Below are 26,838 nucleotides of genomic sequence, written 5' to 3' on the forward strand. Positions count from 1 at the left end.
GCAACCAAGTTGGTGTCAACTCAGCAACAACAAGTCTTGACTTCCATGAAGGCTTATACATTCCGGGCAAAACTGCATTGCTTCAGGTAATCACTCTTACTTAGCTCGGACAAGAGCTTCTGCGAGACCATGCAGTCACCTCACCAACTTTTGGGGGATTGGGGGACTCTAAAGCGGGGGATTTTCTTTTCAAAATCATACTACTCTGGTCAACACTTGATTTTTTATCCAATTGTATTGGAATAAACTTAGTTGTTATTTGATATTTCCTCCACTATGTGTGAATGGAAGACTTGGTCTTTAGAGCTTTTGCAAGACTCCTATCAATAGCACAACAAATCAAATCCTTAAATTTGACTAGTATAAAAATGATAAGAAATCAAATAGAGATCTTAAGACCTAATAAAAAACTAAGAACAAAATGAGCCTTTTCTTTTAGAATCTAATGGTGATGGGTAGATTTGATTTCCCAAACAATATACAAAGGTTTAATGTAGAGGATGAAAAGTTGAGAAATGTATAAAACCAATAGCAAAGATTTGAAAAAAAAATCAAATAATGTAGTACTATCATTGAAAACAATATTACATATAAAAAATATAGCAATTACACTCTGACAAGGTAGATGGTAAGGTATCAAGATTAATCATCATTTTGTTATGGTCATTATAAGAAAAGTGAGTAAGACCTTAGAGTATAAAAGAAAATTAGTTGGTAGAATTTGTGTAGATAGTTAGTGTGAGGGAAAAGTTAAGATAACTTAAAAGATCCTAGGGATTAAACATATAATAAAAATTATGGGTGAAAGCTGCTTGGGATTAAATGTATAATAAAAAGTATGGGTGAATTAGGTGGGAAATTCATTTTACTAATGTTATATATTATAGCCTTTTCTTTATTAAAATATCGAGCATCATTATCTTAAATTTATTGTATCCTTCTAGCATATTTCACTCTATTATTTATGCGCTTGTTTAACACTTTTAAATATTATTTTTTGGCCCTCATAACTTCACCCCCCATGAGGGTTGAGTTTTAAAAAAATAGGTGAATTAAGTGGAAGATGCCTTTTAATGATGCATATCTTGTAACCTTCTTTTCTTTAAAATTAAGAAAGCATATTGTGTCAATTTTCTTGTATTTTTCTAGCACCATTCACTTCACTATTTGTGACTTGTTGAATGGGTTACTTTTTCCTCACACCTTTACTCACTTTGAGGTTTAAATCAATGTTAAATCTTATAGGTAGCTTAGGTTTTAGGAAATTGATCTCTTTCTTTTTCTATGCAAAGTATAGTTTCAAACTAGATAGGAGAATTAAAAGTTTTGGCTACCTTTTTTATATTCATTGAAGAGGTTGTTAGGGCTCTGTGCTAAAATATCCCCCCCAAAAAAATCATAGTAATAAAGATAATGCATTTTAGAATTAAAGCATACACACAAACAAAATCAAAGATCTACCTTAGCAAACAATGTAAGTGTTTTTTGCAAGTACACATACTCTAGCCTTGGCCAAAGTAGGTAGAATGATGAACATAAACGATGTATACCAATAAAACTATGAAACATGTAATAGTTCACAGAACACAATGTGTTGATATTTATCTTCTAGCTAAACTCATTTGTTTATTTTGATATTGTGAAGGTGCGTAATGATGGCACATGCTCCCCACCAACCCTCCCCCAACCCTCTCTCTCTCTCTCTCTCTCTCTCTCTCTCTCTCTCTCTCTCTCTCTCTCTCTCTCTCTATCTATCTATCTATCTCTCTCTCTCTCCATATTGAAATGGGATTTCTACTATTCAAAAACATGTTCTACATTTTTAGGGAGAAGTAACATTATTTCATGTGTTTCGCGCAAGATGCCCCTTAAAGGGCTATCAAAATATGCAAAGTCCAATGCTGCACAAGCTTGTGAAGATATTTCAAGTAAATAAATATCAACTTTTTTATAATACTTTTAATTTTTAGACATTTTTAATGATTAGACAAGCGAGAATTTCAATAGTGGATATGTTATTTTACTTCCATAAGTACTTTTCTTTATCCAAGGGAAAAGTAGTGCCTTGCAACTCACTCAAAAATGTTTGTTAAAAAAATGAATCTATTGGACTCAGTGAAGGGTTGAACTTTTTAACAAATAACAATTTTGTTCATCACATATGCATTGTATTGGCCCACGAATTCTCCTAGAAATCTTTGATTCTTATAAATCCATAGAAAAGACTTTAAAACTCCCAAGTTTTTATTTGTGATGGAAGACAATAGCAACAAAAAAAAAAAGCTAGATCACTCAAGATCTTAAAGTAAAATATGACCAAAGTTACATTGAATACAAGTGCATGCCAAAGGACACATTTATGATATATAACTTCCTTATGCTTGAATATATCATGTGATTATAATGTAGTGTGAAATCGATTAAGGGGCACTAGGTATAAAGACGGTGTCTATATCAATCTTATCCTCCTAATATTGAAGTTCAAATCATTTCAAGGGGGAAGCTTTAAGTTGCAAGAAACAAAAATTAAAGAAAGCTATAAAAAATAATGCTTAGAGAGAGAGATTTGGATTGACCTTTTGATGTGTGGCCATGCTTAGTTTTTTAACATTTTGAGACAAATATTTATAGTATACTCTATCATGCAATGAGTCCGCATCAATGAACTATTCTATTTTGAACCAATTCACTTTGCATATAGAACATAGTTTGTGATTAAATCCATTTCAAATAATTGAGCTATAAAAGAAAGGTTCACTTAACTTAGACCTTGTTCTCTTTCCATTTCATGTATCACAAATTTGTGGGGCCAAAAGTTTAAAAGAAATATTTATGCTTGGATGTGATTAGGGTGAGTGGTTCTATTCTTTAAATGCAAAGAGAAGGATTCATGCATTTTGTAGGCGAGTTTGTTTTCCAAAGGAACTAGATGGGGATATGGGGAAAAACAAAGGTTGTGGTACCTTCTAAGGAGGTTCACTCATCAAAAAAAAGGGGTGAATAAAAAAGGGGGTTCACCCCCCTTAGAAAGTTGTGGTACCTTCTAAGGAGGTTCACCCATTTTTAAAAAAGGGGTGAATAAAAAACCACCACTTAAAGGAAGTGTGTAATTTAGCAAAATTCATTGATATTATTACAGTGAAAAATAGTAGCTTTGAAGCATGGAACTCTTTAGAATGACAATCCATGTGATTCTTCAATTTTTCCTTATAAGATTTGAGGGGCAAGGGAACAAAAAGCATAGACAAAAAGATTTCTATTAGAAGATGTAATATACAAGCACTAAAGGTTTCCATAAATTCTTAAAGAGTGATACTTTTTAAAAGATTCTTGTCATTAAGTATGTCCTTAATTTCACAAATAAAACTTGGATCTCTGACAATTGGTTCACTTTCTTGACCTATTATTTGGGCATTAAAATGTTAACAATTAGCATGTTTGAATCCTAACAAATGACACCTTGCAACACGCAAAGAAAATTAAAAAGAATAAATGCCAAGACCTTTAACTTCTTTAAAATGAATTTTTTTAGAGAGAGAGAGAGATTAGTTTCTTTCATTGCACGCCTTGGAAGGGGTGCAGGGGGTTGAAATGTTTCAATATATGATGTGAAAGTTTTGAGTCTCACTAAGTTCTAACAAAGGGCTAAATGATGAGGAAGTAGCGAAACTGTTTCTATGGCTGGGGACGACGAAGCTAATGACAAAAGCGTTTCTCTGTTCAAGTCTCAGAGCAAGTCCACTTGTCTTTGACCCGGCTCGAAAAACCAAAAACATGAGAGCATGACGCTTGACCATGGTTTCAAAGCCAATTCCCAATAATGTAATTGTGTGTGGCCAAAGCGTTCACACGTGCAGTCCTCCAGTGCCTTGGGCGGGCTGTGGGCGCCCCATGGATTTTTGAAAGCAAGGAAGAGGTGGTGGAAGTATTTAATGCGAAGCGACATCTGGTGCGCCCCCACTCGTGCAAGCGTGAAGCCGTGAACTGCACGCGTGTGTGACAGTCTGACTCCAGTGGCAACTCACACGGGTGACAGCCTACAGGAGCTTGTACATTCAAAAATAGTGCACACTGCACAGTGCATGCTGCAGCAGGTAGGCACGCTACCTCATATGGGGCTGTTCCCACGCGAGTGGCTTGGGTACAGGTGCCACTACGGTAGATTCGAAACATGTATCTCCGTTTAGAGGATTGCGCTATATAGCCCAAGAGACCTCCTCACACCACCAGTGTTAAGGCGAGGAAAACCACCTTGGGAAAGGAAAATCCGTCCTCGTTTTCATGCCCCCCCTCTCTCTCTCTCTCTCTCTCTCTCTCTCCTACTAGCTTGAGGATTGTAATTTGTGCAAATTTATAGGAGTGGTTATGATAACATCAATATCAAGGAGAAGATAATCTTTGTTGAAATTTTGCACAGGAACCCATTTGAAGGGAGTGCCCAACCCACCTCTCATGTCATAGAACATTGGAAACTCATGGCCCATGAATGGACGGGCAAGCAAGACACTTGTAGAGCAGTTGTTGGCAACAAGCCTTATGTTTCTGCTATAAATCAAATAGGGTCCTTGTTGAACAAACCTTATGTTCCTCCATAAATCATATAGGGTCCTTCTTGTTGGTTGTGGGTAAAGAAGTACATAATATAGCAACCCTAGACATTAGGAAATGTCTTCTTCTTATGACATAGCCATGAGAAAATATAGCTATATGTGTGTGTGTGTGTGTGTGTGTGTGTGTGTGTGTGAGAGAGAGAGAGAGAGAGAGAGAGGAACCATATTTTCTAATGGCTAGGTTATAAGAAGACATTTGGTTCTTCCTCTCTCCACAGAGAGAGAGAGAGAGAGAGAGAGAGGGCCAAATATGAGATGGGCAAGCAAGCTCATGCAAATCAATTAATGCCGCTATGCACTTTGGTCACGTAGATGCCAAATTCTCACAGGCACTAAAATGAGTGTGTGAAGGGAGTGCCCAACCCACCCCACATGTCACAGAAGACATTCGGTTCTTCTCTTCTCTCTCTCTCTCTCTCTCTCTCTCTCTCTCTCTCTACCCCTCTTCTCTCTCTCTCTCTCTACCCCTCTTCTCTCTCCACTCTCCCTCATTCTCTCTCTTCTCTCTCCCCCCCTCCCCTCTCAAACCTCTTTTCTCTCTGAGAGGGAGAGAGAGAGAGAGAGAGAGAATCTCCTCTCTGAGAGAGAGAGAGAGAGAGAGAGAGAGAGAGAATCTCCTCTCTGAGAGAGAATGAGGGAGAGATTCTCTCTCCTCTCTGGGAGAGAGAGAGGGAGAGAGAAAAGAGAAGAACCAAATGTCTTCTATGACGTGGGGTGGGTTGGGCAGATTCTCTCTCCCCTCTAAGAATATATTCTCTCTCCTCCCCTCTTCTCTCTCTCCCCCTCCTCTCTCTCCCTCTGAGAGAAGAACCAAATGTCTTCTATGACGTGGGGTGGGTTGGGTAGATTCTCTCTCTCCCCTCTGAGAATATCTTCTCTCTCCTCCCCTCTTCTCTCTCTCTCCCCCCTTCTCCCTCTGAGCCAAATGTCTTCTATGACGTGGGGTGGGCTGGGCAGATTCTCTCTCTCCCCTTTGAGAATATCTTCTCTCTCCTCCCCTCCTCTCTCTCCCCCCTCTGAGAGGGAGAGAGGGGAGGGGGGAGAGAGAAAAGAGGGGAGGAGAGAGACGTGGGGTGGGTTGGGCAGATTCTCTCTCTCCCCTCTGGAATATCTTCTCTCTCCTCCCCTCTCAGAGGGAGAGGGGAGGGGGAGAGAAGAGGGGAGGAGAGAGAAGATATTCTCAGAGGGGAGGGGAGGGGAGAGAAGATATTCTCAGAGGGGAGAGAGAGAATCTGCCCAACCCACCCCACGTGAGAGGGAGAGAGATATTCTCAGAGGGGAGAGAGAGAATCTGCCCGTCATACCCTCTGAGAGTATGACGTGGGGTATGACGAGCAGATTCTCTCTCTCCCCTCTGAGAATATCTCTCTCCCTCTCACGTGGGGTGGGTTGGGCAGATTCTCTCTCTCCCCTCTGAGAATATCTTCTCTCCCCTCCCCTCCCCTCCCCTCCCCTCCCTCCCTCTGCCCAACCCACCCCACGTCATAGAAGACATTTGGTTCTTCTCTTTTCTCTCTCCCTCTCTCTCCTAAGAGAGACGGAGAATCTCTCCCTCATTCTCTCTCAGAGAGGAAAGAGGTTTTCTCTCTCTTCCTCTTTGAGGGAGAGAGAGAGAGAGATTCTCTCTCTAGCTCTCCCTCTCTCCCCCTCTAGAGAGAGAGGGGGGAGAGAATCGTTCTCTCCTCTCTCTAGAGGGAGAGATTCTCTCTCCCTCCCTCTCTCAAGATTCTTAGAGAGGAACCATATTTTCTCATGGCTAGGTTGTAAGATGGAAGACATTTCTTAGTGATTAAGAGAGAAAGAGATGGACCACATATGATCTGTATGATGGCACCACAAAGCAAGAAATAGGACTTGAGCCCACAATTTCTTGTTAGGAGGTTGATGTATTAACCACAATGCCAACACTCAGCTAACAAAAAGAGAGAGAGAGGGAGGGGGGAGGGAATATAGGGTGGGGGCAAGCAAAGCACTTTCCATCTAATAGCTTTTTAGACAAGGGAGCAAAAGGGTGGTGATGACTAGCGTTTTAGACAAGAGAGCAAAAGGGTGGTGATGACTTTCAGATGAGAGAGATGTCTTATTGCAACTCTATGATTGGTTTCTCGTGTCCACTTCCATTTTGCATTCTTTCCCTAAATTTTTTGTTTTTGAGAGAGAGGGGGGGACAAACATAGGTAAATAAAAGCAAAAAATAAAAAACAAACAAACCAGGAAGAACATGGAAAAGAAACTGTTGACGTCAGTGCTTCTAAAGTCATGTGTCTAATTGTAAGACCAGGCCCCAAAAGTATACAACTTTCTCTACAAAAAATGGTTGTGGATGTTCGTCAGAAGTCCAAAGTGTGCAAGGGCTCTTGCCTTGGCACGTCAAGTAGAAGCAGGCGAGCTAGAGCTATGAGAGCAATATGTCGCTGAACCTTCTGTAGTGCCGTTGAATAATAACAGTACTTTGACAAAATCGCCTCCTATTGGCTACGAGGGCGGCTAGCCAATCACGTTTAAGCACCTATACATCACTAAGTGATGCGATGCAAAATCGGCACTTTTTTTTTCAACCGTCGATGAGCAACTTGACTCGTCAAGCAACCATTGAACAAAGCACATATCTATCCCCCTGGCTCACAAATGCTTTTGGAAAACAACATCTTTACAAATGCAAAGCGCTTTTTCTTTTTCCTTGCTAGGAAGGAATACATCCTCTTGTCCCCTCTTATGAAGTGAGGGGAGGAGAGAATCAAACCTTGTTCGATGTAAACCTAGCCCCTTACAAAGTTAAATTTCAAGCCACCAAATACATTCTGGAATGTAAAAAGGAGAAAGAGCTTTTTGATAAATAAACTTACAACAAAAAGAACGTTTTGGCCAATAAACTCGAATTGCAAGAGAAACAAAGGGGGGGGCGGGGGGCATGTTTATGGACAACATCACAATGGGCGATTGTTGGCGTATCATGTTTATCCTAATGTCATGACCCATTCCTTGATGGGTTACATTGAAACAAGTGTCATGACTCACTCCTTATGGGATATAATGTGAAAGGAGGTCCTCTTTCTATTGAATTTGCATGCCTCATTACTCTGAAACATGAAACACCATTAGGGCACTCCTTAGTATTGGGCTTGTGCTCCCAAGTAGATTGATGTGGTTCGTTTTTCTCATGTCAGCGACCCATCGCAAGCTCCAAAGATGATTGGTTCATGAAACATGGCTCATCCAGAAGAGATTGTGGCTCCCGAGATGATTGATTGATTGATGTGGCTCATGGATCATGGCTCATGGCTCATACAGAAGAGAATGTGAGTAGATAAAGAGGAGGTAGCTAGCAAGAGTTATGGTGGGAATGGACTAGCCAGTCATAAGTGGAAAAAAGTAGTAATGTGGGTTAAGTTGCAAGAAATATAAGTAGTGAAAATAGGGAGAAGGCACGAGCAAAGGGGAAAGAAGAGATTTGAAATCAATTGAAAAGAGGGGGGCTTACAATTTGAGTTCTAGGTCTTCCGGGGTGATGTCCGGGCATTCTTCATGAATTTGCTCGCCCGCCCAAGCCTTGACAGGTGGAGACGGATCACTAACCACTTCCTTCTGGCCTCCATCTTGGTAAAGCTCTCCTGCCCCTCCTCCTGTGCAAACACTAGCTGCAGGAGAAACATAAGAGTAGCCTGGCCTCCACATAGAGATGTGGGGTTTGTCGAGGGACGAAAAGCTAGCAGAAGAAGCTGCCCATGGGGCAACCCACACCCCCATAGGAGTTGGGGATGCAGTAGCCCCCTTGTATAATGCCTTCTCTCCTTCCACTGCATCTAGATTTGCAGATCTGTTGTTATCATTAGGGATTGATCGCAGCAAAGGTGACGGTGGGCATGAAGCTACAGTAGAAGGGTAAAATGGAGGGTTGCTGCTTGACCAAGCATTTAGAAGAGCAGTTGCTGCACAATCTGCAGGTACACTATCTTTAGCAAAGTCACTAGATTTGGCTGTGTGTGTTTCCCAATCGCTAGATTTGCCGGCATGGTCTCTAGCCCTAGGGCTTCTGCAAGTGGGGGAGCTCAAAGGGGGGGTAACAGGGGCACTGTATGAGCCTCCATAGCTCAAAAGCTTAGCTGAAGAGAGGCCTTTAAGCCATGGAATAAGAGACGGGTTTTCACCTGCAGCAGCTCCATAGCTAGAACGCACTGGACTAGGACAAGCTGATGAAGCTGGGCTTGGATATGAAGAAGAAGCTGGACTCATAAATGGAGATGGTGCAAACCCAGTTTCCGGGGTCCTCTCTGGCGGCTTTGTTCCCTACAAAAACAAAACCAAAAACACACAAAAATCAAAAGACCTTCATCGCCACCATGGCCATATCTTCTATGCAAAAAAAATTAAGCTCAAACACCTTGGGATAGAGCCATACACCCAAGGTCCGTAGCTATGGTGTTCCTTGTGTGCTTTCCATAGCTGTGGCTGTGGCTGTGGCTGTGAAAATCAAAGAATTCCATGGCGATAGCCATAGGCATATCTACATCTGTGTGTGTGCATTAATTGATCATCATTGCCATAGGATATAGACATAACCTAAGGTCCACATCTCTTTGTTGTGTCCCTACCTTCTTGTAGGTCAGGCCGTCTTCTTCTACCACCCAGCCAGCTTCATTGCAGAGGGCTTTGAGGACCTCATTGTTGTCGCAGTGCTTGGGAAGCTTGTAGTTGCCATACATGCGGAGACCTGTGTAGATCTTTGCAGCTATGGCACGCCGTCGTCTCTCTCTACGTCTGTTGTTTTCTCTCTCCTTCCAAGTGGGCAAGCGAGTGCCAGAAGTCATTGTAATGTATATAGCCTGTACAAAAAAACACACACACAGAGGGGGGACGGGATACAAAGGGTACTAGTAGATCAGGAAGAGAATCTGAGAGAGAAGCAGACCGGCGTTCTTCTTTTTCTGATGATGCAATGCCACACAGTAAAGTTTAGTTCTATAATGTTAAAATGTGGAAGACGGCAGAGAGAGAGAGAGAGGAAAAAAAAATCCCTCGGCCTCGGCAAAATAGCCCCCCCGTGCACCACCCACCGTGCGTCGTGTGGGCCTCCCCACACGTGCTAGATTCCGGCACCTTTTGAACTTTCCTTCCTTCAAAAAACCAAAAAAAAAAGGAAAGTACCTCGCAAATTTTTTTTTTTAGAACCTCTCTCAATTAACATAAATAAAATATATAAAGTACCTTCCCCCTAATCCCTACTCTTGAGAATTCAATTTTCAAATATACATATACAATTTCCATCCAAGATATAAACCATAAAGATCCCAGCCTATGTAAGGGCCAGAGATGGAGAGAAGGAAATCTTTTACCGGTAAGGGATGGGAAGAGGTGATCTTGGTGGGGGTCCTCGGGACTATTTGACACCCCTTTTTTCAAAGGGGATCAATAGCGGACATTGTCGCTCAAAAATCGAGGATCGGGTAGGCTGTCGGATTTTTGTGATCCATGTGTAATCCCTGTGAAATCCAAGCGTGAACCCTGTGTGATCCCATCTTGTGATCCCTGTGTAAAGGGAGCCAAATGCCAAGATGGGATCACACAGGGTTCACGCTTGGATTTCACAGGGATTACACATGGATCACAAAAAATCCGACGGCCCACCCGATCTTGGATTTTTGAGCGACAATGTCCGCCATTGATCCCCTTTGAAAAAAGGGTTGTCAAATAGTCCCGAGGGTGGGGGGTCCCCTTTTCATGGGCCAAGGGTGGAGAGAGGGAAATCCTTTGCCATGAGGGACGGGCATGTGTGACCCCCCCCATTACATGGGTACATTCAAAGAGAGCACACAAATGAGAATTGTTTGCATAAGACCATGTTCAAAGAGCATGTTCAAGCATCAGTCATCTGCCACTTTTAAAAGTTGAACTTGCTAGCGTGAAAATGAGCCTCCCCTAGGCCGGAGGTGGAGAGAGGGAAATCCTTTGCACACGAGGGACGGGCACACATGCTCTCCCCTTTTCATGGGCCGGGGGGGTGGAGAGAGGGAAATCCTTTGCCATGAGGGACGGGCATGTATGACCCCCCCCATTACATGGGTACATACAACGAGATCACACAAATGAGAATTGCGTTCAAAGAGCATGTTCAAGCATCAGTCATCTACCACTTTTAAAAGTTGAACTTTATACTGAGGCTCATGCTAGCGTGACAATGAGCCTCCCTTGGGCATAATAGACCCAAAATCACTCTAGCCATGTTCATATCATCCCATCGAACTCTATAGCCACATACATGACCTTCAAGACTAGCTCCAAAGCTTTTCAACGCTCCAATGATAAATTCCCAACTTACACCTGAGCGTGCTCAAGGATAGGCTAGAAAAGGCAAAGTAGCCTACAATATTGCACATAACCCTATGTGCTAACTAGAAAGAGCCATGCGGCCCCAAGGAGCTGTTATGGAATTTTCTAGCAAGAAGAGGCAAAGGGGCCAGTATTATAGGTAAAGGAGTTACAAACACATTTGCATCTATCAAGAGGCACAAACTCTAATCATGGTGACTAGTGAATGCCCTCTCCCTTGATTGTGTTTGTTCGTACCGTTTCAAGACGTGTGCATAAGTTTGGAGATAGTTTTTGTTGACAACCCTCGTATGAGCAACCTGTAAGTTTGATTTTTTTTCTTTCACGAGGATATAAAGGTGGCAATATGTTTTATAATTAGATACATTTATTAATATAATAATATTTCTCTTAGCAAAAGTAATTATTTCTCCCTACCCATCTTAATGTCCAATCAAAGTTGTGCTTAAAAGTAAACTTGGGCATGAGTCAAATGCTAACTAAGCTCATCAATGTGCAAGAGAAATTTAGGGGTTGCTCCATTAAGCAAAGGAAAATAAAAAAGGTGTCCAAATGGGATAAATCAAATTTTGATGGGCAATTTACTTGTTTCTAACTAGTGTACCACCTTCTGGTTTTAGAAAACCTCAAGAATGACACAAAAAGGGAAAATTACACAATCTACTTGTTTCTAAACTAGTGTTACACTTTCTAGTCTAGAAAACCTCAAGAACGACGTGAAAAGGGAAAATTAGACAATCAACATTGCTCCACCATGTTGCTATTTGATTGCTTATTGAAGAGTTGTGTAAAGTTGCTAAAAAATAGTTCCTACTAATAATACATCAATGTGTAAGCATAAGAGCGAGAGATAGTTTGTACACAACTTAGCAAGGTAAAAAGGCTAGGTTCCTAAGTTTGTAGACAACTTAGGAAGGTAAAAAAGCTAGGTTCTTGTTTTGTCTCACTAATAAAGATTTCGTGCTTCAGTTATCATTTATGAACTAATAATCACACCCACTTCCCCTTGCTGAGGCTCTCAAGGTATGTAAGCATAGACTTAGCATAACATTTGATGAACTTTATGATACATTCATGGTGAGATGAATTTCCTTCTCTTCACAACATTTAATGGACTTTATGCTACATTCATGGTGAGATGAATTTCCTTCTCTTCATATGTTAATATAGGAGTATTATACACAATAGATGAAAAAGGCCCACACTTATGTGCTCCTAGGGAGTAAACTCACAACGATGACTGGTGAACTGTGTGGAGAAGGGCATCGGTCAAGTATCTATATAGGCCTATATAAGTTGGGTGTCCATGACATGATGCATAGGTCCACGGTCATAGTCGATATCGTCAATGCCACCATCCGCGATGTAGACTTAGCCCTTAAAGATGTAAACTACTACACATGCTACACAAAAACCCCCATCGTCCCACAGTGTAGACTCGGCCATTAAAGATAAACTAGAAAAACTCCTACGCATACTTCACATAATCCCCACATCCCACAGCCATCCAACCATCTGGGGTGTAGAGTCGGCCCTTAAAGACGAACTAGAAAAACTACTATGCATACTACACGAAGTCCCCAACTCCCATAGCCATCCGGCCATCTAGGCTCATCTTGGGTCCCATTCAAGCCCCATAATGTCAGGACATGGTGTCTAAGTGTCAAGTATACCTACTCCATGTGTGGACCGTTATGAGATAATTGTCGAGTGTAGTTATTTGCACACTACCAACAAATAAGATAATGGTCTAGTAGTGTACTTATTTGGCAGTATGCCAAATCTAATCTAAACCATCTTTAAACTATCTGACCTCCTAGGCCACCTTCCCATGTGAATATGGAGATACCAGATGTTTGAGTTGCTCAATGGCTACTCCTGATAATGGGGGTCATATAAACATGAGCTAGCCGTGGTGCCACACACAAAAGGCACTTTTATGCCTTTAATGCCCAATATTGGTAAATTAATTGCAAGAGTGAAATCGAATCCTCTTCATTTTATGTGAAATCGAATCCTCTTCCTTTTATGTGCTAACATTGTGAATGTTTCAATTGGCAGCATATTGAAGATGATTAGAATTTTAGTTTCATTGATTCTTAAATAACTTTTTTAATTATATTGGTCAAGGACTAAGTAATGACAAACTTTAACACTACTCTTAACAACCAAAAAATTGACTCATGCCTAATTTACAAATTTATAAATTTTAAAGAAGTGGAAACATGAGGATGCATATGTGATAAAGCTTTTGAAAAAAAAAAGTATCTAGCAAATTTATGATTCTCACTTTTGAGGAGAAGTATGTAAACAAGTATGTCTTTGGTTGACAAAAGGTATATTCCAATGGATGAAATACATAAATATAAATTTATATAGTATTTATAGCATGCTTCACAAACTATTAAAGATGTTAGCAAAATTTAAAAATTGCAACCTGTCTACAAAAGTGTGCAAATGATCACCATGAAAATTTATATTTTGTAAGATTTTTTTATGGTTGATTTTGTTTTCAAATTATGTTGAAATTAATTCCCTAGACAAATTTTTTTTTTTGAGACATTATAGTTTGAGAGAAATGGATTTTACAAAAGTGTGAGACCCTTATCCCTCTATCTAAGGCAGCAAAATCACAGTAAGGGTAGTACAACTCACTTGCGGTGTCCTATCACAATGTCCTAATGCTTAGCTATTTTGTGAACTCTAAGTCTAAGGAGAATAATCCTCACGCAAGAAAGGTGAATGAGTGTATTCCCTTCATAATTCTCACAAGTGGGTCACATCGAGAGCGGCTCCTCCAGGCTCAATAAGATGTCTTGACTCCTTGATTATGAAGGCAATGCGTATATCCTCGTTCATGATTTGCCAACTAAACTATTCATCTCCCAGTCTTTCTCACTCTAAAAGACATATTTTGTTTCATTTCCCACTTCTCGGATCCACCGACCACCCACTTTCTAGTGTTTAATCCTTTTTCTACTTTGACCAAGTCCATAGGCTCAATCGAGCCCCGTCCAATCCCATGGGTCTAGTATTCTGCCCACCACCACTAGACCTATAGAGCCGGTGTGAACTCACACACCCATGATTGCAACTGCCACGTTACTCACACACAAAACAAGAGTTCACACTCCTTTATAAGAACATTCCTTTTTTAAGCAAGAGTTCGCACACACACACACACACACACATTTTTTATGAAAACAACCCTTTTCAAAAGAAAACATATAGACACATCATGGTTGCCAAAGTGTTGTTGGGGGTGATCGCTACCCCGTTCAACCTACTGAGTGTCTCTGGTTATGCGAACAGCACATAACAAATATCTAAGCAACACATCAATGTTACCTCATCAAATTAATCTCCTTGCATCTATCTCCTCGCATCTATCTCCTCGCATCTATCTCCTCGCATCTATCTTTTTCAAAACCATGCATATATTATATGTCCATGTCACATAACAAATATCCAAGTAGCACATCAAGGTTACCTCATTACATAAATCTCTTTACATCACCATGACCATGATCATTAGACTACGATGGTACACACCATTGAGTCCAAATACTCCTGGGGACCATCGTGATGATCGAAGGAGCCCTATAATGTCTCGCATCTATCTCAGCATAAATGTTAAAAAATCTTAGGAGTCACTTATATTGTTTGTCACATATCCCAAAATCAAAAACACTCTAGTAGGTACACACTAGGAGCCCTACGATGTCAGGAACTAGCATGCATACTCCATCATGAGCACTACCCTGCCCGTTAACACTTCGAAGTCACTTCATGTCCTCATACCAATCCTACCAGAAGCACACCCACGCATCCTCAATCACCAAGCACTGTCCTTCACATATCACTATGAATCTGCCTCATGTTCTCACACCAATCGTGCCAAGAGCACATCCACGTTTGGTTGACAAGGGTCAAGGTCTTGGACAGCCGCCTTTGTGCTAGAAGAACACCCATGTTTAGTCAAGAGTGGTCAAGGTCTCGTACAATCGCCTTTGTGCTAGAAGAACACCCATGTGCTAGAAGAACACCCATGTTTAGTCGAGAGTGGTCAAGGTCTCGTACAATCGCCTTCATGTGATGGACCTCTCAGATAACACCCACACGGCAATCCCATAAACCTATGTGGTACTTTCATAGGCTACACACAAACAAACATATGCAACACATGAATAAAATATTACAAACAATTAAGCAATATTATAATCAAGCACATCATAATCTCATTTCAAAGTAAAGCAAACCATCTTAAGCTCGACGAGACATCACAGCTCTCCATTCAAAAAAAGTAAAGCAAACCATCTTAAGCTCGACGAGACATCACAGCTCTTCATTCAAAACTTTGCACAAGTCAAATTCCTCTAGTCGTAATATATTCTAGCGAGGTCTTCTCAATAATTTTTCCTTCTCATTGGTGAATTTTTCCAATTCTTAACCAATCTTTAGTCTTCCATGTACGATCATTTCTAACTCTAAGAATTTAAACCTTATCATACATCAAAAGTTAATTCATCATTCTTAAAGCTACCTCTCCTCCTTGAGAGTTCTCTATCATACTTCTTTAAGAACGGGTCTTCTTGAATCTGGCATAACAATCTTTACTCATCTAGGTCCTTATTTTTCAACAAAAATCTCTCAATCAAACCCTTAGCATTTGGGATATGCCTTTTCGTAAATTAGAGGGCTCTAATTAGAGGGCTCTAATTAGAGGGCTCTAAATCTTTTTCGTAAATTAGAGGGCTCTAAATCTTTTTCGTAAATTAGAGGGCTCTAAATCTTTTTCGTAAATTAGAGGGCTCTTAATCTTTTTCGTAAATTAGAGGGCTCTAAATCTTTTTCGTAAATTAGAGGGCTCTAAATCTTTTTCGTAAAATCTTTTTCGTAAATTAGAGGGCTCTAAATCTTTTTCGTAAATTAGAGGGCTCTAAATCTTTTTCGTAAATTAGAGGGCTCTAAATCTTTTTCGTAAATTAGAGGGCTCTAAATCTTTTTCGTAAATTAGAGGGCTCTAAATTAGAGGGCTCTAAATCTTTTTCGTAAATTAGAGGGCTCTAATTAGAGGGCTCTAAATCTTTTGGGCTCTAATTAGAGGGCTCTAAATCTTTTGGGCTCTAAATCTTTTTCGTAAATTAGAGGGCTCTAAATCTTTTTCGTAAATTAGAGGGCTCTAAATCTTTTTCGTAAATTAGGGCTCTAAATCTTTTTCATAAATTAGAGGGCTCTAAATCTTTTTCGTAAATTTAGAGGGCTCTAAATCTTTTTCGTAAATTAGAGGGCTCTAAATCTTTTTCGTAAATTAGAGGGCTCTAAATCTTTTTCGTAAATTAGAGGGCTCTAAATATTTTTCGTAAATTAGAGGGCTCTAAATCTTTTTCGTAAATTATTCATAAATTAGAGGGCTCTAAATCTTTTTCGTAAATTAGAGGGCTCTAAATCTTTTTCGTAAATTAGAGGGCTCTAAATCTTTTTCGTAAATTAGAGGGCTCTAAATCTTTTTCGTAAATTAGAGGGCTCTAAATTAGAGGGCTCTAAATCTTTTTCGTAAATTTGAGGGCTCTAAATCTTTTTCGTAAATTAGAGGGCTCTAATTTAGAGGGCTCTAAATTAGAGGGCTCTAAATCTTTTTCGTAAATTAGAGGGCTCTAAATCTTTTTCGTAAATTAGAGGGCTCTAAATCTTTTTCGTAAATTAGAGGGCTCTAAATCTTTCTCGTAAATTAGAGGGCTCTTTTTCGTAAATTAGAGGGCTCTAAATCTTTTTCGTAAATTAGAGGGCTCTAAATCTTTTTCGTAAATTAGAGGGCTCTAAATCTTTTTCATAAATTAGAGGGCTCTAAATTAGAGGGCTCTAAATCTTTTTCGTAAATTAGAGGGCTCTAAATCTTTTTCGTAAATTAGAGGGCTCTAAATCTTTTTCGTAAATTAGAGGGCTCTAAATCTTTTTCGTAAATTTAGAGGGCTCTAAATCTTTTTCGTAAATTTAGAGGGCTCTAAATCTTTTTCGTAAATTAGAGGGCTCTAAATCTTTTTCGTAAATTAGAGGGCTCTAAATCTTTTTCGTAAATTAGAGGGCTCTAAATCTTTTTCGTAAATTAGAGGGCTCTAAATCTTTTTCGTAAATTAGAGGGCTCTAAATCTTTTTCGTAAATTAGAGGGCTCTAAATCTTTTTCGTAAATTAGAGGGCTCTAAATCTTTTTCGTAAATTAGAGGGCTCTAAATCTTTTTCGTAAATTAGAGGGCTCTAAATCTTTTTCGTAAATTAGAGGGCTCTAAATCTTTTTCGTAAATTAGAGGGCTCTAATTCATCATTCTTAAAGCTACCTCTCCTCCTTGAGAGTTCTCTATCATACTTCTTTAAGAACGGGTCTTCTTGAATCTGACATAACAATCTTTACTCATCTAGGTCCTTATTTTTCAACAAAAATCTCTCAATCAAACCCTTAGCATTTGGGATATGCCTTTTCGTAAATTAGAGGGCTCTAAATCTTTGAGCAAGGGTTTATGGGGACTTTCCCTCTCTAGAAATCTCCTTTCTTTTGAGACATTGAGACTCAACCTAATCATTTTGAGGCCAACTAGATTATCTTGGGATGATTCTAGAATAAAAATTTATTCCTATGCTTAATTTTTCTTTCAAGGAGTCATTTCACTTTCTCTTTATGAATTTCCTTTTTCTCTCTCTAAAATTCTACTTGAGGGATTCTTCTCTCTCTAGAGTTATTTACATTACTATTCAGAGCCCCTAAAGCATCTCACTAGACAACTTAATTTGATATAAAGCTCTCTCTATCCACCTAAAAAATATTTTCTCTCTCTAAAACTTTATTTCCTATTTTTCTCTCTCTAAAGTTAGGGCTTTTTCTTTTAAAAAATTGAGTCTTATTCTTCAATTGATTAATATCCCTTTTGGCCAAGTTTCCTTTGCAAAAGGGGAGTATTTGTACACTTTTATGTGCACCACATGCACATTTGTGTGCATCCATAGGATATATAATAATTTAATGAATTCTACCCATCCTACCCAAGTTTCATCATAGAGCATCAACTTCACTAATTATTAAGCTTTTATCCAAAGACTAGGGTTTATTAACCTAGTCTACATATAAAAGTTTACCCTAAGGTCAATCTAAATAGTTTACCCTAATGTTTAACCTAAGGTCAATGTAAATAGTTTATCCATAGACTAGGGTTTAGCCTAAGGTCAAGTAATATTCTGTTTTTGAGAGAAAAAACTAAAGAATATTCTCATCTCAAAGGATTAAATTTATCATTTATTCAAAGTCTATTCTAAGCTTTAGAATCTACATAATGCTTATTTAAATAAATTAACTGGGCACACGACCATATGAAAAAACTTTGATAAATTCCTAAGGTTCTTGCATATTTATTAATGTAGAAAGCATTTCATTTATAATAATTCAAATTGGACCAAGAAAAGGCTTTAAAAAGGTGAATTTTGAATAATAAATATCTTTAGGGTTGAATTTGATTTGCTGTAGATGCAAATTTTTTGTGCAGTACCATGGAATTATTATTTTTGCTCAAATTGACAATGTTTTGGTAGTTTTGAAGAGGTTTAATGACTAGAAAGGGGGCTTTGCTAGTCTAGGAGATGTACTTGGCACAAAAAGCAATAAAATGGACTCACAAGGATTAAGGAAAAAAATGTGTGGATTTCACTTGAGCGAAGGGGGGTATTTATACTAAAATTTTATGGTTGGGAGCCTCTACATACCTCTAGAGTTAATGTCATGCCATACCTACTATGCAACTCATGCACACCATAGAAATTGGGTGCTAAACTAAACCTAAGACTAAGAGACATGCAATGAACTAATAGAAGGTGCATAACTCTAGTTTTGCATAAACAATTTATCACATAAACCACCAACAATAACCATGGGTAGATAAACCACCACCTACCAACCCAATCTACCTTGGCTTTTTCTAAATTGTGGTTTTCTAGACCTTAGAAAATTTATCCTAAGTGTAATTGTACACACAATCTTATAATTAAATATTTTAATATTGTAATAAATCTATAACACTTGAGTCACTTATTTATTTTCTTTTTTTGAATTATTTTTTTTATCATTTTACCCTATTGATCTAATTTAATTTGCAAGGTGTATGCACTAATGTGCACATGTGTACCTAGGGGACTTCTCTTTATTTTATTTAACTTTTACACATTTATCCTTAAAATTTTATGTGAAAAAGACTTTAATTTATTAATTTATACACTTTTCTCAAAATAATGAACACAAATATTTTATTAAAATTTTATGTTAGTAAGAGGGATCTTACATTCTCTCTCACTTGAAAACCCGAGATGTCTCTATGTCATAAATTGGGGATAATCTCTTTCTATATCTTCTTCCTTTTTCCCAAGTGGCATCTTCAACCAAGAAGAACTTCTATTTTCCTTTAAGATTGTATTTCTAAGGGGTCTTTCTTTGACATGCAAAACTACTTTATGATCTTAAAATCATGGATGTTTTGAGCAAACTATGATTCAATAAAAAAATCAAACATTGAATTAGAGTGCAATCCACTTCATCTTTAGCATAATATCTAGGGAATGCAACTTTTCTAGTATCTTTATCCTTTTGGCTTTTATCTTCTTGCATACTAAGCATTGATGAACATGATACAATATATCTCTTCTAAGTCCGAGCTAAAAGAGACTCTTCTTCACATCCATGAATGTCTTCACATAAAGATGGGGTGTCCTGTCCTGCTATAAGACTATGAGGCTATCATGAGCTTCATTAAAAAATTTCTCTTAAAATATCTATCTTAAGGAACAAATAATCCATTACTTCAAGAAAAAATAATTAGTTATTGAAGTACAAGCATCCATCTTCAATTATGAATCCTTGAAGTACAAGCATCTATCTTCAATTATCTTCAGGAATAAATAATCGATTACTTTAGGAACAAATAATCGATTATTTAACTACAAGCATCGATCTTCAATCTTCAATTATGAATCCTTGAATCTTCTTAATTTCTTGAGCAGTCTTACTTTCTTGCTTAAGCAATGTGATAATAGGGATGAAAAATTTATCTTATTTGATCTTCTCCTTGATCTCAGTGGGGTAAAGGATTAAAAATTATTGTAATTGTTTAAGGAGGCCTTCCTACTAGGTGCATCTCCTCCTATATTCTCCTTACATGATTTGTACTTAATCTTAAAATCAAACACTCATGTTGAGATCCTTCTTGGTGAAACTCCACTTTAAACTCCTATGATATGTAATCAAAGTAAAATTATATCCAAGAAACTCTTGCTGCTATATTCTCCTTACATGATTTGTACTTAATCTTAAAATCAAACACTCATGTTGAGATCCTTCTTGGTGAAACTCCACTTTAAACTCTTATGATACGCAACCAAAGTAAAATTATATCCAAGAAATTACTATAATCACGATTAAGAAAGCCTTCCTACTAAGTGCATCCATCACTATAATCTCCTTGCATGATCTGTACTTAATCTCAAAATCAAACTCTTGAAGCATCCACCTTCTCTATCCCATGTTAGAATCATTCTTACTAAAAGTATACTTTAAACTCTTATAATTTATATAACCAAAGTAAAGAACTATGCTATCCCTAATCTTGAGAGTTTCTTGTAGTAGTGCACGCCCTAAAGATTTGGTGACACTATCTTCTTGGACAATTCATGAGGTCTTAATTTTTTAGATTCATAGGCTATGGGATGTCCTTCTTGTATTAGGATAGATAGCAAATCTATTAACATTGGCAATAACTTCAAAGGGGGGGGGTTTTGGCGAGCATTTTCGAGAGCGCTTTTTGGGAATCAGGCGAGTGGATTCCCAAAAGATGCTCCCCTCCCCCAAGACAGAGAGGGTCAAAGTAAGTTGGAGAGAGCAACATGACATAATTATTTGACACATCCTACAATTGAGGTTATTGGTTTGAACTAAGAATAAAATGAAGTTTTGTCACGTACATCTTCCAATTACAAAAATTTGAAGCCCCCCTCCATGAAGAGAGAGGGGCGAAGCAAGTTGATGAGAGAAACATAACATAATTACTTCGGTGGGAGTGAACACACAAACACATGTCAACATCACATCCTCTACATTGGGGTTATTGGTTCAAGCTAAAAATAAAACCAAGTTCATTCACGTACACCTTCCAAATATAGAAATGCAAAAACCATCATCTTTACTACTATGGGCCTCGCTTGTTCTCCGAGGTGTAGGCACAAAGTAAGCAAACGGTTTTTGTACCCTTCCGTACTTCCTCTCACAAGACATGCTCAGACATGTCATCAATAAAACCACGGACTCACCAAAATGCAATTAATACCACCACTTTTTCCTTAACTTGAGAAATAGCATCATCATTTCCAAGAAGTGGAAAGGACTTGTGCACCATCTATGGTCTTCTTCTTGATCTCCACATTGGTGGCCTCCCTCTGGATACGCGCAGCAGCAACAACTTCAATGCTAAGATTTGATGAGGCCATCACAAACAAAAAGAAGGAGGGTTTAGGTTGTTTTACTCTACTAACAAGGCTTGGTGGCAATGGTGTATAAAAAATTTCTTTGGAGCTTGCCTCTATATTTATAGCAATGGGAGAGGTTCAACACTCAAAATAAAAAACTATATTTGTCTTTTTTAATGTTATTAATAAAGGTATCTTTCCTCGAATTTCGGCACCACAATAAAAAATGCATCTTTTGAACTTGTTTGGGAAAGAGCGAGTATGTATTTGAAGGAGATAGACATTGCACAATAGAACCCTCTACAACAATGAGGTGATATCCACAAAGGTTATCCCAAAATATCGAAGGTCAGCTGATTATCCTTGCATTCAAATGTCTAAATTAGGGTATGTTAGATAAGGCATTATAAAGCTCAAGGTCAGATAGGATAGGTTAGTGGATGAACACATTCTCGCTCTGGCTTAAGCCTAGCACACGTAAATAAATGAAGTACAAGTGTTTGCATGCAAGGTACGACTTCTTCTTGGTGTCTCTATCTGTAAAATCTAAACATGTACAAGATGGTTCATCTTTCACATGCACACCATATTTTTCCACGTGTGCATCATCATTGTGCAATTCGATCTTGAAAACTTCATACTTGTGCTCCACTCTTTGCACTTCTTCTACCACCATAGCTTTCATTTTCAAAGCGGCCTTTATTTTCTTGGCTGCTTCTTCTGATATTGACGTGTGGTACTTGACTCTTACGCCATTTCGCATGCCTAACCCATAGCCTCTATGTTAGTAGTGGACCCATATGGCAGATCTTTTGAAGTTGTAATTGTAAAGAACCTTGAGCCCCACTGCTACACGATGGGGTGGGCACAACACCTTCTGCATTCTTGCTCTCCACTTGGTATCCACCTTCCCACAATGAATATACCTCCTCGTTTGTGAGGTTTGTTCCTATAGCAACTGGCCATATCTTGGGTGGTGGACTAGGCTTTGGGTCTATGTTGTTGTCCACGATATAGCAATGAAGCACGTGGTTAGTGCAGAACCACATCCATTGTCTAATGAGACCATTAGGGTGCTTGCAATAGCCTTCAAAGGAAGGTGCAGGCACACCCTTAGCAGATCCGACTATGTGTTGCCCACACCTCTTACCCCCACGAGGCGTTCCGTGCCCACATTGCTTCATTCACCTTGTGCTTAATGACAGTGGCCTCTTTGAATTCTGTAGTTCTTTCTAGAGTTCTGCTTATATCATGTTCTTTGAAATTGATCTTCCATGACCTCCCAGAATACTTGCGGTCTCTTACATGTGTGTTGTACTGTGGTCGATGCATGGCCTCATCATCAATATCAATTACCACCCTTGACGGTCTCTTGTGACGTGCACTTTCTTTTTCATTAGTGAGAGGGGTAGGCGCGCTATACATGGATGTTCCTTTAGTTGCCTGATTAACTGTTCGAACCACTTGGGCAGGGCTTATAGAGCACCATTCTTTTAGTTTCTCCAAACTTGGGCCTCTCCCTATGTGCTTGCCTTGAGTGTAAGAGACTGCCTTTGTGCTTTGCAAAATTACATTGGCCATATCGGTAGTACATGCATCGTAAAGAGAAATCTTACTTCTATATCCTTCCCCTGCCAGCCAACTTCCATGCTTGCTTTTTGCTAGGTTTATTCTTGGGGTATTTGGACCATCATTACTTCTCTCTATTATTGTCATTATTGAACCCCAATATTCTATGTGCACTTCCCACCAGCTCAACCAAGAGTCCATTGCTAACAAATTCATGTACATCACATGATCATTACACCACCATTGACGTATCAATCGAGCCTCCATTGATGTAGCTTCACTAGTAGGAGCCATGCACCACTTCTCACACATTTCTTTGTGCTCTCCTTGAGATGTAACACACACATACTTTGTTGTGTGGGCAACCATGCTTTTCTCCCAATGAAATAGGCAAGACCTCTCCCTATCTATCAAGACGTTGTTTTTTCCACCATTGAACACATGTCGTGAACACATGTCGAACTGCATTCCAGTTTGCCTGAGCCTCATCTCCCACATGAAACCATAGAAATTTGCCCTCTCACAACCATGGCTAACCACATCACTTCATTAATGCATTCCCAGAACAGACATTGGCCTCCATATCCTCGTCTTTCATTTCACATGTCGCAATAGTGAGAAGATCCTGCATGCTACGTGAAAACGATAGTCATTTAAGAGGTTGTACAATTAGCTTGCTCTAACCACCTAAATACTCTACATTGGTAATTTGCTACCTTGGATCATATACATGACAAGCCATGGTCACCTAATTTTATGTTCATCGAGTGTGGTTGAATTGTATCCACGCATGTCGCAGGTCACCAGAGCTGGTCCGTGCATTTGATTCACCAAGTTCAACCCTGAAAGCAGGTCCAATGGTGGACATCTTGAAAACATAGCACTTCTCACGTGAGGACCCTTCACCTGCTGGGAACCTGCTTCCATGGAATAAGTCATTAAGTGCACTCTCGCTTCAGCTTCACAAGTGCATCCAAGCTAAAACTCTCCTTTGAATTCCCTTTCTAGGCTGTAGTAAATTGACCTCTAAAACCTAAAAAATAAATTGTTCAAATATTACAATTTATTTATCTAGATTTTAATAACTATTTTACACAAACCTAACTTTCCAACTAGATTAGCCTACCAGTTGTCTTCCACTAATGGTCCCATCTCCTCTGCAATGTTGATGAACTCTTGTTCCCCAATGAAATGTGAGGAACCACCTTCTTGCACTAGTGCTGCCCCATGACAATTTCTTTTGCCACACACATTTGAACCTTCCTTGCCCCAACATTGCGATCCACCCCTAGCACCCTGGTCCAATAATGGACAGGTTGTGGTGACTGTAAAGTTTTTACATGAGCAAGTAGCTCCCCACTTATTTTGTGGATTGCAATTCATAGAAGTAAGCATTGGTTCTTTCTTAGAAGATGGGAACATGATTGTACAACTCATTGTAAAGAGGAGCGAAAATGAAGTACACAAGAACAAAAAAGAATGGTATAATAGGTAGGGAGTACACAAGTACAATAGGTAGGTAGGTTGCCCATTTTTAATTTGACCGTTATAATTTAATTATATTTTTAAATAAATTCTTAAAAAAGTAAAAAATAAATATATATTAAATATTTTTATTTTTTAAATTAGCATCCGTACATCTCTCTCCCTAATCTCTGTCCTATTTCTCTCCTCTCTCTCCTTGATCATGGTTTACAAGATGAATATCAAAAAACATAACCATCTAAAAAACTAGACAAATACATTAAAGAAGTTGGCACTATGAAGTAGTGTCAACATTATTACTACATCAAAGAAGTTGGCATTATGAAGTAGTGCCAACATTATTTCTACATCAAAGAAGTTGCATTAAGTAATGCCAACATTATTACAAACCTCAATACTTAGGAAACACACTCATAAGGTTCTACGATGCACAACCATTGATTGGGCCATATTCCTAATTAATTACTCGTTCTCATCGTTAATGACTCTGTATGTCCTCCAATAAGCAATTGAACTTGATATTCCGAGCTCAAATATATCTATTGTTGCCAGGTCGTTCTCCTTTCCTTTGATTATTTGCTTCAATTCTAATAATAAACTCCCCGAAATCTCTCTAACTTGGTACAAGTCTGGATTGATTGAGTCATTCTTGTACATCTCATCAAGTGCCATGTATCCTTGCAAGATGATACACTCCATGGTAAGCTCCTCTAATGATGGCGTCACCATAACGTGTTAAAAAACACAGAAGTGGGCATCTACATGATGCTAATGGAGAATAAAGAGAAATTTCACCTTAATTACTTGCAGTGATAGGAGAGGGGGAACTTTGATGGAGAAAAAAACAAAATTTGACCTAAATATTTATAGTGATAGGAGAGGGAGCGCTTTGAGAGGACGATAGGAGGAGGGTGCGTCTGTACACTTGGGAGAGAGAGGGCACCTGGGAGGAGGTGGAGGGGGCCCTTGGGATGGGGCGCTTTGGGAGGAGCTAAGGAGGTGTTTGAGGAAGGTGTGAGAGGAGGAGGCGCTTGAGGAGGAGCTTGAGGAGGAGGTGCATGAGGAGGAGGTGCTTGAGGAGGGCACTTGAGGAGGAGCTGAGGAGGCACTTGATAGACATTCAGGGTGGAGGAGGAGGTGCTTGAGGAGGGCTCTTGAGGAGGAGCTGAGGAGGCACTTGATAGACATTCAGGGTGGAGGGGGCACTTGAGGAGGCGGGAGGAGGTGGAGTGGGCCGGTGGCATGCACGCAGGCATAGCCATGCGTGGCACACGGCCAGACCACGCATGGCTGCCACGTGTGATGCCCATGATGGGCATCACACGTGGCTACGACGTGTAATGCCAGAGTGCAGGCATTGCATGTGCATTGTGCACTATATGTGGCACCATCTATTTGGCGTCATGTGTTTTACAAGCCACGTGGCACACCATAGCATGCCACGTGGTTTGTCTAGTCCACATAGCGAGCCAGCAGGCTGGCCATGTGGGCTAGCATTTCCATGTAGGCACGCCATGTCTAATGTGCACTGCGCACTACATGTGGCACCATCTATTTGGCGTCACGTGTTTTACAAGCCACATGGCACACCATAGCATGCCACGTGGTCTGTCTAGTCCACATGGCGAGCCAGTAGTAGGCTAGCCATGTGGACTAGCATTTCATTATGGGCACGCCATGTCTAATGCCCAGGTTGGGCATTACACGTGGCAGTGCCACATGGACTAAACAATCCACATGGATTGTTTAGTCCACATGGCATCGCCACGTAGACTGTGTAGTCTACGTGTGGCGAACCACATGGACTAAAGAGTCCACGTGGCGTGTTTAGTCCACGTGGCATAACCACGTGTAATGCTCGAGTATGGGCATTACACATGGTCATGCCACGTGGACTAAACAATCCACGTGGACTCTTTAGTCCACGTGGCCTTGCCACGTGTAATGTCCATGTTCTGGCATTACACGTGGTAAGTCCACTTTTGTCACAAATGAACTCTTCTTATAGAGCAGCACCTACTTGAGTTCAATTCTGTATCACATCACTTACATCCTGCACTTATTGAAATGACTTGCAAAAATCTTGCAGAGTGGGTAAATCACACCACTTGTACCATAAGAACTGTACTTGCAGGTTAGGGAACCCTATGGTGTATAGTGCACACTGGCTCACTCTAGTGGACTAGGTCTGATTCCCGATAGGGCCATAGTGTTAGCAAACTAACTTTCTAAAATTCTATACTTGAAATGCTTGCACAAATTTGCATCAATTATTCATCAACAGCATAACATTGATGCCTAGATCTATAATAAAATATCATGATATACATTTCTTGATGAAAATGTACTAAA

General features: G+C 39.5%; 1 protein-coding gene and 1 pseudogene across 1 annotated transcript; both read right to left on the reverse strand.

The window, feature by feature from the left end:
• Positions 1-7,417: 7,417 nt before the first annotated feature.
• On the reverse strand, positions 7,418-9,626 carry LOC147615664 (BES1/BZR1 homolog protein 4-like). The gene is made up of 2 exons (XM_086778209.1): positions 9,203-9,626; positions 7,418-8,897 (listed from the first exon to the last, which is right to left on the reverse strand). Exons 1-2 carry the CDS (start codon positions 9,416-9,418, stop codon positions 8,088-8,090), a joined length of 1,026 nt encoding a protein of 341 aa, XP_086634335.1. The 5' UTR covers positions 9,419-9,626; the 3' UTR covers positions 7,418-8,087.
• Positions 9,627-22,211: 12,585 nt separating this feature from the next.
• Positions 22,212-23,202, reverse strand: LOC147615665 (uncharacterized; annotated as a pseudogene).
• Positions 23,203-26,838: the final 3,636 nt, after the last annotated feature.

Source organism: Cibotium barometz, chromosome 39, assembly GCF_041138505.1.
Source record: "Cibotium barometz isolate CiBa-2024 chromosome 39, ASM4113850v1, whole genome shotgun sequence".
Classification (NCBI taxonomy): Eukaryota; Viridiplantae; Streptophyta; class Polypodiopsida; order Cyatheales; family Cibotiaceae; genus Cibotium; species Cibotium barometz.

Bases quoted from the DNA above. Each gene is read 5' to 3' on its own strand.
- LOC147615664 (XM_086778209.1), bottom strand. From the start codon at position 9,418: ATGACTTCTGGCACTCGCTTGCCCACTTGGAAGGAGAGAGAAAACAAC. The intron at 8,898-9,202 runs GTAGGGACACAA...TTGTTTTTGTAG, and splicing joins ACGGCCTGACCTACAAGAAG to GGAACAAAGCCGCCAGAGAG.